Source organism: Limulus polyphemus, unplaced genomic scaffold (assembly GCF_000517525.1).
Source record: "Limulus polyphemus unplaced genomic scaffold, Limulus_polyphemus-2.1.2 Scaffold127, whole genome shotgun sequence".
NCBI classification, from domain to species: Eukaryota; Metazoa; Arthropoda; class Merostomata; order Xiphosura; family Limulidae; genus Limulus; species Limulus polyphemus.
In genome coordinates, this window is record NW_013665737.1 from 1,039,503 (window position 1) to 1,052,816 (window position 13,314).

The following is a 13,314-nucleotide window of genomic DNA, read 5'->3' on the forward strand; positions in this document are numbered from 1 at the left end:
TGGTTGCGAGATCGGTCAAATCTATCGAACCCACACAGAGAATAATTTCTGAAAATAACAGATAAATAATAAAGTTTTTCCTTTAGATATGTTTGATAACTATTTGGACATCATAAAGATTACATGTGTGAAATTTCAAAATTTTCTGATGCATAAAAGTATTGTTACGACAGGGAGTTTCTAGAAGGATCATGACTTATCGAGGAACTCCACAAATAACCGAGTGTTTGCCAGGCACCCTCTTTTTTAGTATATAAGCCCGGCAAATAAAGCCAGCAATAGATAGATTGAAGATAGATTGCATCACTGGTTAAAAGACGAAGTAGTATAATATGAGTTAATTACCTACAACTGCATTTCTACAATTAAAACCACATGACAGATGCTATGTGAACACAACAGCTCACAACTGTTGCATCAGCTCTGGATTGGTAGTACCATGTTAAAATTTATGGGTGGATTAGAATTTGTAGTGTACTCTTTGCTGAATGCATGTCCTTGCTGGATTATTGTATGAAACAGAGTATAACTTTTCTTGCTGACTCAATATACTGTCTACCTGCAGAAACATGTTCATGAGCATAAACTGGTAAATACAAGAAGTAATGGAATGAAGGTTATATTGAAACAATTTTGGAAAGTCTAAAGCTACATCACGGGCTTCCATCTTTTTCCACAACAATCTTTTGCAAATTAATCCTTGGGACTACACACTATGCTGCAGTTTGTTGGGCAATTTTTACAGTTCAAGCATGTGTTTTGTTACGGTAGTCATCATTTCTATTTTGCACAACAACAGTTGGAAAGGGAACTGCCAATTTCAACATAATCATCTATAAAAGGAGTCTACCAGTTAGTGAATACCATATTCCAGTAACTTCCATTGCTTGATGACCAGTAACTGCCTCAATCTCCTAGCATTGTAAATTCACAGGTATGCATAAGCTTCGGCACACGTCTCTAAAACCATGGTCTGCAACAACAACATCATGTGGTTTTATCTTGGATGTGTTCAATATTCTATTTCAAATTTATGATGAATTATTGTATGATCCCATAACAGTCACATTGTATTCATTTATAGACAGTCATCATTAGCTTTACAAGGGGCCATTTTTCGTGCATACTGTAGCTACTTTTTGAAGTTATAGTTACCACTTTTTTTTTTATACATTGATATAAGTACTGCCTAGAACTATAAATGCCATATGACTTTTTCCATTAGCCATCAGTTCCTTTGCTGGGAGGTAAGTGTGAGTGTCAATTATTTCTCAATGGCTAATATACCCAAATCACAAATAAAGTAGAACAGATTCATAAAACCAAAATTGTTTGAGACAAGTGAATTGCTCTCTGTATGGCAAGAGAATCCTTTATGCCCAAAATAGTTGACAGAATCCTATTTGACAATCTGGTATGAAGCTTAACCAACAGGACAGCTAAGAGTAAATGATAAACTTCTACATATTCTATGCAATAAAAAAACGTTTGTAACCATTAATTGCATTGGAGATATCCTTTACTGTTTGCTTCTAGTGGTTAAAGAGAAAAGGGAGAAAGATGCTCTGAACTTTGCAGAGTTGCATCGGAAGTTGCAAGGAAGTGTAAGTTTCAGATTTGTGTTTTATGTTTGCATATGTGAGTTTTCTGTGTTTATTCATAGGCTTTGTAGAGGAATCTTCAAGTTTTTTGTTGGTTTTAGATTAGTTTAAAAATACTTTATAAAAATATTTGTATAGTACTTTGAATTTTTTGTACAATTTTATTAATGCATTAGAAAATATATCAACATTTATCCATTGAATGTGATTTAAATTTTTTTCCCTGTTATTATTTATTATGTCATAATAAAATTAGATATTGGTGTATTCTTTTAGACTTTCACTCTTAAGTCCTTAGAATTCCATTTAGATGATGGTGACAACACCTTACTCCAGTGGGAAGTTTGTATTCTGCACATGTATTCTGGCCTATATCAATGATGTTGGTAGTCATATCTATTGGATCATGGCAAAAACTTTTCAGTCAAGTTAAATGTTATAAGAAAGCAAAATTTTGAATATTGGCAACAAATGTAGGTTTACATGAACAGAAAAAAAGCAATGTGGACAAAACATTGGTTGTAGTTGTTGGATCTAAAAAATTCCATCATTATGCAGGAATGTAATTAGTTTTCAAAAACACCAAACATTAGAGATTAACTGTAGGACAGGGGAATTCTGGGGTCCTTACCTGGTGGTAGTTGGTGAGGCGATGTCCTTATTCGGAATCCGTGATTTGGCATTTTTGCACTTTCAAGAGTGTTTAGAACGAGCGAACTATCTGTACTTGAAAAACAAATAAAAATTCATTTTCATCTATTTAAACTTTTGTAATATGGCAAAAAGTAGAAAGTCTCTCTGATAGACAACTCAAGCTTCAAAATTCAAAGTGAATCTCCTCAAACCCCACCCTCAATCCATAAATATTCCAAATTAGTTAAATTTAAACATTATCTAACTACAATGTGATACACGTTTATACATAATTATGACTACGTACAACTGTTGCTGACTTTTGGAAAAGTATGCAGTGATAAACACAGATTTGTAACATTATTTCTTGAAGAAAAAATTGGCAAGTAAAATAATGTATGACATAGTAAATTTATCTTTCCTGACTTGAAATCATTTGGAAAGTTGTTGAAGGAAAATCAAATCAAGATATAGAGTAGGAGAAATCACTGCTTTGTATCATATTGTGTGTGTGTGGTGAATAGCAGCTTCTTCTAAGATGATACCTCACCTCCCTATACAGATTTAGCTATCTTTCTCACATGTTTGCCAAAGAGATTTGCATGCCACTAGCCTTGAGGAAACTCCTATATAATCATGTGATTTATCATGACTTGTGCTATGGCATGATGATGTAATCATGTGACAAAGCCCTCCACCAATATGAGGACAATACACTTCCATGCGCAATAACTCCTATTATGCAGTTGCACTCATGTAAACTTCATTCTTCTCCTTGACATTGCATTGATCAGACGTGTTTAATTTTTCATGTCCAGTTCAATTTGTTGAGATTTGCATCATTAACAAAACTTTGAATTTCAATTTTCTTTTGCATTTGTTTCAAAAACTTTAATTTTTATTGTGCATTATATAAGATAGTGATTTATACTTAGTCCTGAGTAAGTGATGTGATTAGGACTTATTTCTACTGTGGCTCCAGGAAGCTTGTTAGCTATCATAGTTGTTGCAGCCATTGTTCAATATGCTTATTTGGCTTCCTACTCTCCTCAGTTGAGAATGATCTGTTGAAATGCGACCTTCACCTGTTTTCTTTGGGTAGTACATTACCATTTGTGAAACAACCTTAACCTTCCTTTTTTTCTCTCTCTGTCCCTTTGGATTTCATTCTCAGTTATGTTTCTTTCCTTCTAATTTGCTTGTGTTATTTTTTAATTTTCATTTTATCACTCTGTGACCCACATTTCTTTCATTTAGCTTGCATTCTCTCATTTGTTATTAGAATATATACTGTTTCCTTTCTCTAACAACTTTCTCATGCCTAATTGCCTTGTCCCCCTTAAGTTTAGGACTCTTTATGTCCTATTTTGTAGAATTTCTTCCTTTCCCTTTCTCAATTTCCTTTCATTGGTATCTTTCTGGCCAGCTTGGGGATCCAGTCCTTTACCTTCTATCTCACTCTCTGGTTTCCATTTTCCTGCTTTTGTATTTTTCTCTCTGCTTTCTAGTACTACCTTTCCTAACTCCACCTTTTATCTGAGGTACTTCTTCATGCTTCAGATGGGTCTCTGTAGAGGTTTCTTCCTTTCATTGTTTGGTCTGTTCCACTTCTTCCGCTTTGTCCATCCATCCTTTGTTCCTCGTTATTGGGATTTGTTGGGTGGGGTTGCACTCTTTACTGTACTCCTTCCTTTTTCTTGTGTATTTATTGTTTGTCAAGCTCCATTTCTTTACCTGATTGTCTTCAGTGGAGTTCCTTTCCTCTCTGATAACCTGGACTGATGTTATATGGCTTCTGTCCTCATTATCTTCCTAGGTTTTTCTTCTTTCTTGGCCTTTCCATTTACTCCTATTCCCCATCTGGTTCAGCCCTCTCCTCACCTTCCCATTTGAGATTCCAGGCCTTCCTGTTTTTATCATTTTCCCTCTTCCAGAAGTTTAGTTCATCAGTCTTCTTGTGAGTGACTATCACACACATATGATCCTGTGGGTACCCATCTCTTCTCCTGTTGTTGGTCTCAATTTCTGCCAACAGTCATTATTCTTTTCACCACCTTGATTTCTTTCCCTGCTCCTTTTACTTCCACTTCTTTTCCCATTTCCTTTTCTCCTTCATTTGGCCCTAACTATGATGTTTTTTACATCCAGTCTGCAGTTGGCTGTGGTCAATATGTCAGGCACCCTTCCACGTGTTCTTTTCAACCTGCATTCCCTTTGTTATCTCTGTTCTGTCTTTCTTTTTTACTTCTTCCCTTTCCATGCTCTTCCCTTCACCACAGCATTGACACTTCTTGTATTCTTTTATATCTTGTGGATATTTGTTTGCTATATTTCTTGGGCTGGCATTCCTTTATTGGACTATTTACTTGTATTAGTTCATTCTCAGCTCTTTCATCTTCTCTTACCTTCCTTATTTTTTTTTACTGTGATTACTTGGCTGGGAAGTGGCTACTTATCCTAGGTTCTCAATCCTTTCTCACACCCACTCAGTGTTTGGTACTTTTTGGGTATTTTCTCAACCAAGTTCGACCTTCTCTTCTTTGCCTGCAAGCTATGGCATGTTTGGTCACTTTGCTTTACACTTTCCATTTTCTACCTGCTTGAGAAGTTCTTTTGCTTTAGGGGATTCTAATTTCACCGCAACTCTTTCATTTATTTTGGGCATGCACTCCTGTGTCTCCTCTGGTGAACCTTGCAAATCTAGACTTTTCTCCTTAAAGTTCATTGACGTCTTTTTTTTTAGCCTCTCCTCGAGGAATTGTTGTGGTGACTGGACCATGTCTGCACTACTTCCTGCATTCCCTTACCAACTTTCAATCCTAACTCCTTCCTTCCCTTTATGAGTGATTAACATTTTTAGAGGTGGGAAGGAATTCTAACCTTTGAATGCCAAACAGGCATCCCTTCCACATCATTGTGCCATACCTTCTTGGTATTTGTTGGGCATGTTCCACATCTTGCTCCTACTGGTAATCATTTAGTCATGTTTCACTCAGACTATTCCGCTGTCATTTCATGCTCCATCCATCTATGAGGCTTCTGATTCATGTGAAATTAAGTGGGATGCCTCAAGGTTAGTAGCATGCAAATGTCCTTGTCAGACACATGAGGAAGATAGCTAAATTTGTGTAAAGAAGTATCTATTGGAAATACATTTTCAGATAGGGAAAAATATTCACTTTGCTGTGGTTCTGATTTCATATCAAATTACATATCTGTCTGCAGGCTGAGATGTAAAAATAGATTTGTGCTATAAAGATAGTCGGTGCATTCACAATAACTCTCAGCTTGATCAGAATTTGAGTGTTTCATTCCATTCTTTCAACAGTCATTTATCAAGTCTGCACAGTTTTTTTATATTAAACAATGATAGGCAGAAGCTATTGATGAAAAAATAGCTTCTGTTATCTACATCCCAGTTATGAGTCCTGTTAATGCTTCTTAGATGCACTATTTCTATTGTATGTTGCATTGTTATGTTTTGATGACTAAACACACATGCAGTACCATAACATGCTGTCAGACCAAAGGAACACAACCATTTTTTAACTTGTAAGTGATCCTTGGAAGTGTGTATTATTACACTTATTATCACTAAATGTGTTATAACAGTAGTAGTAGTTTTATGGTGGTTTAAATTTGGGTTTGGGTTTTTTCTTCTTGTAATTAATAATCAATATTCATTTTATCCTTTATTGTTTTGTTTTTTAATCATACTTTCAGTAATTTCATAAATTGTAATTTTCCTATAGTTAGACCATAATTCTAATATATTGCAGTACTGCACAAACGTTGGTTGTCAGGAGACGTAATCATAGAACATTTATTGAGATCAGAGTACTCTGAATTTGGTAATACTAAGAATGGTAATGCTGTGAGCATAAGGTCTGTTGAAAAACAAGCTTTGGCAATTTTTGGGACAGTGAAAACTGACAACTGTGTTGGGATTAAAGATTAAATTTTTACTGTTTAATAACAGTTGTATACATGAAAACAAGACTTCACTTTTGCAGGCATTAAGCAAACTCACCTTTGCATATTATGCTTGATAGTTTGTGTTTTAGTAATAGATTTTTGTTTATGTACTGTAGCATAATCTAAAAGAGAACTGATAGTGAATAATTTTATCATTATAGGTAGTGCTGAAGAATCGATGGGCAGTCTTGTGTTTCCTCCTCAATCTGAGTGGATCAAAGAACAAATACCAAATAAAGGTTGTTTTAAATATGATCACATATATGATACGAATATAAGAATGAGTAAGTCGTAAATTGTATAAAATTGCTTATCTTTCTTCATATATAAATACATTAATTTTTGATGTTGCTCTTATCAAAGAAGAAAACTGAAAAACCATAAACACATTGAAAGTTTTATGTTGCATACACCAGGTAGGTTGAATGAATACTTGTTTACTAGTTTTTGTTAGTAACTAACTGATGATTTTAAATTTAAAGAAAGTACCATCATTTTAATTCTCAGAAAAGAGTTGAGCTTTGAAATTGTCTCTTTCAACAGAATGTAAAACTCCTGACCTTATAAAGTTTAAAATCATATTTATTTTTTGTTGTTTCACTTTGAATTATAAACAGTACCTAATAGAGTTTTTCAGATTATTAAGTTTGCAATATCTTTGCACTTTCTTCTGGATTTTTTTTTGGCTTGAGCCTGCTAAACCCAACCTACTAACAGACTTGATTTTACATTACACATCTTTTGAGTGAAGTGAGAGTCCTACAATATTTGAAAGTTTGAACATTTTAAATTCTTTAAAACATCCTTAATTTTCTTTTACAAAGTATAGAAATAGCACAGTCAACTAAAATGGTCATACTTGTAAATGAAACATTAAACATGCATGTGAAAAGGCAGGAATAGTATTGTTTGGGGGGATTCCCATGGTCATTCTCTTTGTGACACTACTGCTATTTTTTTGCTGTTGCAAAAATGCTATTATACTCATAAATACATTTTATATGATTGGAAATTTTTTAAAATGCATTTCTTGAGTTCAAACACCCCCCTTAGGACACCCATCATGGTCATGGTACTTGAATGCTTTTTTATTCTTAATTTAAAACATGGGATGCCATAAAATTTTGGGAACCACTTACCAGCTAAAATTTATCAGAATGGGACTCCATGGTTACCATTTTCCTTATTCTCAAGTGAAATTTAACTCAGTAGGAAACCATTGCAAACCTCAAGTAACTGACTAACAATTTTAAAACATCCAGTCTAGACAAAAAGAATGAAGTTATTTCGAGCACAGATGCTACTGAACAAGAAGGTTGTGTATTCCTTCCACTGGTGGAGGGCTATTGTCACATGATAGTGTCATCATACACAAGCACAGTTCATGTTAAACCTGTTTTTTAGGTGGGAGGTAGCTGCAGATTAGTGGCATGCAAATCTTACATATAGATGTACGAAGGAATCAATCTATTCTATGTACGGAGGTATTGTATTGGAAACCTAGTTTCAGATAACTTGCATAAAGTATATTTTTTCATGGCAGGAAAAATATATTAGCAAAGAGACAAAGTCTTCCTAGTTTAGTGTTTGTGGTTCACATGACCATCTCATTTTTTTTTTTTTACTTAGAAAAAAAATCATAATGATGTTTCCCTCCATTGTAAATTCTCAAGTGATGATACCTTCCACTTTTTCCCATAATAGTGACGATGTTCCTAAAACAGAACCTGTGGCTATTGGGAGCTCATTATCTGTGGTGGGTGTAAATAAATTAGAGAAAAGGAAGGACTTAAGAGAACAAAATGTCACAATTCTCATACTAGGGGAGATTGAGGATTTTTAAAAATATTTTCGGATTAAATTAAGAACTTAAACCTTGCATAATATTAAAATTTGATTTATCAAATACATTTTGATACAAAGTTTATTCATATACAATGGTAATAAAGTAGTTTAATTAAATGTTTTAACTAAATGAAACCTCTTTTTCAAAGTAGTGACATGCACATCTTGACCTACCAGTAGCAAGAGGATTAAGCTAACTTATTGCATTATGATTTTTTTTTAGCATTAAAATATGTGATTTACTCAGATTTTCTTTCAGTTATTTGATTTCATTCAGGTAAAACTTTGATATATTATTATATGTGTTAATAGCCTTCATAAGTCATTAGTTTAAAATCTTTGTGTTCATTAGGAAATGAAATAGATCTAAAAAAAATATGTATTCTCTGTCAGTTTCTATTATGTATCTTTTATATGTATATTAAAAGTTTTAGTAACCTTGTGTGTATGTATTTAAACCCCAGTTCATGTTTTTCTGTATTTCAAAAATGTAAATTCTATTTCTAAAAGATTTCCAATTGTTCATCTTTAGAATGGACCGTATGGACTTGGTTTTACCAAATTTGCAACATTGACTCCATTACAAAATGTAGGTTTCTGTGATGCCACAAGAAGTCAACAGTCAAGAACTGTTCCCTCAGCTAAAAATTTGGCCATAATACCGGGTTCGGAGAAGATAGAGTTTGCTTCTCTTCCATCAGCTTATCAACCTGCACGTTATAGCATATCTGTTGACCGTGCAGACCAGGGTCGAAGTAACCTGTCAGATAGTGGCAGTGGGAGCGTGTGTTCTCATTCCAGTAGTAATCGTGTTGCCCGCATGGCAGCTTTATTTTCTGGCAGGGAAAAGACAGAGGGAACACTTGTACCAGTGATAACAAAAAAAGATAAAATATCTGCCTCACAAATTGTCAAACAAAGACCTAGAAGCTTCCCTGATCTGAGTAAGTCTTTCTTATGATTTAAAATTTTTTATAATTATTAAAAGCTGATGGCTTACTTTCAGCTTTTTATTTGTCTTTTTCCCATTTTATTTTTCACCATTAATATACTGATAGCAGTATTATCATTCCAGCTCAACAGATTCTTGAAAACTATCTAAATGTGGTAATGTTAATTTGTCTTCTTTTTTAATTTTGTCTGGTGCATTGTTTTGAGATTCAGTTTACTGTGTAACTGATAATAAACTATTCATTTTATTATACAACTTTCAACCTTCTAACCAAATGACAAAAAAAGCTTTGTCTACATCAAAACAAGTTCTTTTCATTTGACATGTACGTGTGAAGCCAAAAGCAATAAAATCTAATTGAAAATGTTTCAAAGTTATGGAAAATCAGATATTATTAAATACAAAACCATAGAAGGAGGAGGGATAGATATCTCAAAGAGTGGAATAAAACAAAAATTGTAGAACTTTCAAGAGATGTTGTGATCTTGGAATCCGAGACCATTGCAAGGAGTTTTACACTGTTAATTCAGATGATTCGTACAATCCTGATGAGGATCTTATAGAAAATGGAGAAGAAAATCTAAATGACAATGAACTTTTGGAACATAGTAGTATTGTGTAATTTCTTCTTTTTATAGTTTTGATAAAATTGATAATTCTGCTAATATAATGCAAATATTCATAATATTAAAAAATATATGTTTTCTTGCTCTTTCCATGTTTTAATACATCACATTAAGCACCTGTGTGATATACACACACATTCATTTACATCTGTGAATTACCATACAAGTGTGGTTTTTCTCATGAATAAGCCTTTTTATGTAAAGTCATTAAGTGTGATTCCTTACTGTACTTTTATTTTCCATCCATTCATTATTTTATATTACCTTTGTTTTCTCTTCTATCTACTCATCATTGCACATTGCCTTTGTTTCTTTTCCATCCATTCATTATTGCCTTTCTTTTCCATTCATTATTGCATGTTGGTCAAATGTTAGTGTTAACTGATATAGCAAAGCTTGTTACTAGACAATACTTACATTTCCATACTACTTCTATAAACAACAAATGTATAAAACTTAAATTTTCTCATCATTCACAAATGTGAGGGGCACTCAGTAGAGCACATACCTCTGCCACACGGTGTTGTTCATATTCGGCCCTCCAAAAATATCGTCTGTTGTTATCGACAGACACTGACCATTTTTTGCAGGACAACAAGGAATAATATTCTACATATGTCCACCAAGTTTCATCACAATCCAATCATTTTTGACTGAGTTATAGAGCAAAAATTGTGTGAAAAATCAGTCCCCATGTTAACAGATAGGGATTTTTATTTTCATGGCCTTGCTATGACCTTGACCCTCCAAAAACTAGTCACTTCTGAGTTGGACCATAATCCAAATGTATAACAACTTTCATCCAAATCCATTCAGCTATTTTTGAGGTAATAATGGTGGCAGAGGTAATAATAATAAAAAGGTTTTGATCACATAGAATGATGTAGGTGGAGTAAATACAATAATGATGATAATCTTCTTTGATAGATTGTTGATGATTTTGTAAGGAGAATTTGTTAGGAAACTCCATATTTCAATGCTTCATATAGGGAGAATTAAAGTATTAGAGAAGAAAAAGACGTATATAAAAAATCTTGTCCTAAGATTTTCTGTCTCAGAATTATACACATCCATGTGAAGAAATAAAATGATATTTGTGGCTATTTTCTTATAAGTTATACTTGTTTTTATTATTAAACAAATTTTTGAAGCTAATTGTGATGTGTTGTATACAATAGTTACTTCTATATTCATGGCTGTCTGTGATGTACCAAGCAATTTTATGTTGCTTAATGAATTATAAGTTTTTCCCATGTTTTTCGAGGGAAACTGGTTCGAAAAATTGCATGAATGTGTGAAAAGTGATCGTGTAAGTCTGTGTCAAAAAGAAGTAAATTTACTGTGATTCCAATGTTTTAAGTAGTTGCAATGTGAGACCATTCATAGACAGTTTGTAAACTTTATATTATTGTAAGATAGAGATAGAGTTTTCATAACACAATGGTTATAATACATTAATAATGGTATATAAATAATTTTTGGTGACTTCAGAGAGTGACAAGCAAATGTACTCTTTTGATGTTTATGATAGTTTGAAACTCATTCCAGAAACAAATCTTTGTTTACTTCAACTTAAAAGTTTAAATCCTGTTATCATCATCATCAATATTTATTAAGATGAAAAGTTTTGGCCTTATTTCAGTTGTTTTTAAAGATAAGCTACTATATTTCTTTGATATCAATTTTAATATATTAACTTATTATTATGTGTAAAGCTCATCGTGTTAATTCAATAAAAATAAAATTGCATTATTTTATGTAATTTTATATTTTTCTGGTTAAACATATTATAACTAGTAAGTTTTTAACACAAAACCAAAGTGCTGTATGTATATTTATAGATAATCTCATGAAATACCTAGAGTTATTAGTCTGTAAACTTTCACAGGTTATTATTTGGTTTATGTGAAAGTAACTGTTATTGAATTTCTGTTTGTTACATATATTTAATAGTTAAATATGGTGCGTGGTTAATAATAATAACTTCTGAGAAAGAAGAAATTTGCCATTTTATTATAGTAAACATACTTACTATAACAATATTTATTGTTTTGTGTTTACTCCTAGTTCTTCCTGTAATACCTGAAGGTATATTGCTGAGAGAAGTACTCTTTGCTTTTCAAGGTATTGAAGGAAAATTTATTAAAGTGCAACTTGGAAAAGATAGATTCCACATTGATAGTAAGGTAAGAATTATTAACACTAAGATAACAAAGAAACATTTATCATGAAGTGAAAATATTTTAAAGTACATTTGATTTACAGTAATTGTTGATGTAAGATATATTACAGGGGATATATATTTTTTTAATTTTGCATAGTAGCAATTGCTACACAAAACTTTGCATAGCACTACCAGCACATGGGTAACGTGCTACCTCCGGTATATATGGTTTAGAAAAAAAATACTGCATCAAATTGCTTGAATCTTAAAAAAAATTTAAAAAGGCTATTTATTTTATGTAAAATAGGATTTTTATACTACACCTAGTAGTTCTGTGAATTCATAACCTAAAAATGGTGCTGTATAATGCCTTTCATCGCTAGACCTATTTGCATATGTATATATCTTTATCTTCCAAAATAGAAATCAGACCTTGTTCTAAAATTAAAAAAAAGCCATAACTTAGGTAAAAATGAGATTTTTATCCAACAATATTGTCTCCAAGCTAAATATTACATAGCTTTATGAAGTGTACGAAGGTAATCATACAAGTTAGTAGATAATTTGAAAAATCTCAAATCCAGGTTGCATGTTCACCATAATAATAACTGTATCACAATTTATGTTATGCAAGGGTAAGATTGAACAGCAAATAGTTGCAATTTGAATTGTTAAATACAATGCAATGTTTGATGAATTATTCCCTATATCAATAGTGAAAATAAAGAAAGCTGAAATGAAGGCAGAAAATAATTAATGTAATACCTGTTTAGAGTAAGGTAAGAAATGTTAGTATTTAAGTTATTTGTTTTAGTTGTTTGATTAAAACGTATTCAAAGTGGTTTGGTTCATTTACTGCTAAAAATTGTTCACAAAATCCTATTTTACCTTAGTAAATTATAATCTCAGTAACTATTAACACAGTTTTTATTTGAATAAACTTTTTATAATTAATGTATATTGCTGTTAGTAGGTTATACAAGATATTTTGACTTTAACATAAAAGAAAATAAATACTCTAATTACATGAAATTATTATATAGAACACCTAATAGTTTATAGCTCACAAAACAAATCTGCTTTTTCTTTGGTACTCCATACTTTGTGATTGTATACGCAATTTGCCAAGCTTTTACAACCACATGTGATTAAACAGTTTGTTACCTCACCCTTATTTGCTTTTACAATGGTTAGTCAAAAATCTAGTAATCTTATATAAAATAAAGTCTTAATGGAAACAAATTTGAAACTTGTATAGTAAACTGAATATTTGGAAACATGGTGTTTATACTCAGTCAGACATTGTTATTTTCCAGCAAGGACGCATCTTTACTGCAATTACAAAATGACACTAAAAGCAGAAAGATAATTGGCACATTTCATAACAAATTATTTTTCTGTTCAATATTTTTTATTGTAAAATTACTGTATTGACTTTAATTTTCCCATACAGGTGCTAAGTCTGCTAAATTTTTATGCACTTACAAAATTAATATACTATGATTTAAAAAGTAAGAT

At 32.2% G+C, this 13,314-nt stretch overlaps 1 protein-coding gene across 1 annotated transcript in view; it reads left to right on the plus strand.

Moving 5' to 3' along the window:
• The window catches only part of LOC106473213 (gamma-tubulin complex component 3 homolog), a gene marked incomplete at its 3' end in the record, with an annotated part of 58,623 nt that overhangs the window by 9,216 nt on the left and 36,093 nt on the right, over positions 1-13,314 (plus strand). Inside the window, exons 4-7 of the mRNA XM_013933899.2 lie at positions 1,537-1,604; positions 6,371-6,448; positions 8,587-8,998; positions 11,700-11,818. Of these exons, the coding sequence (XP_013789353.1) occupies positions 1,537-1,604; positions 6,371-6,448; positions 8,587-8,998; positions 11,700-11,818 (677 nt within the window). The remainder of the gene's footprint in view (positions 1-1,536; positions 1,605-6,370; positions 6,449-8,586; positions 8,999-11,699; positions 11,819-13,314) is intronic.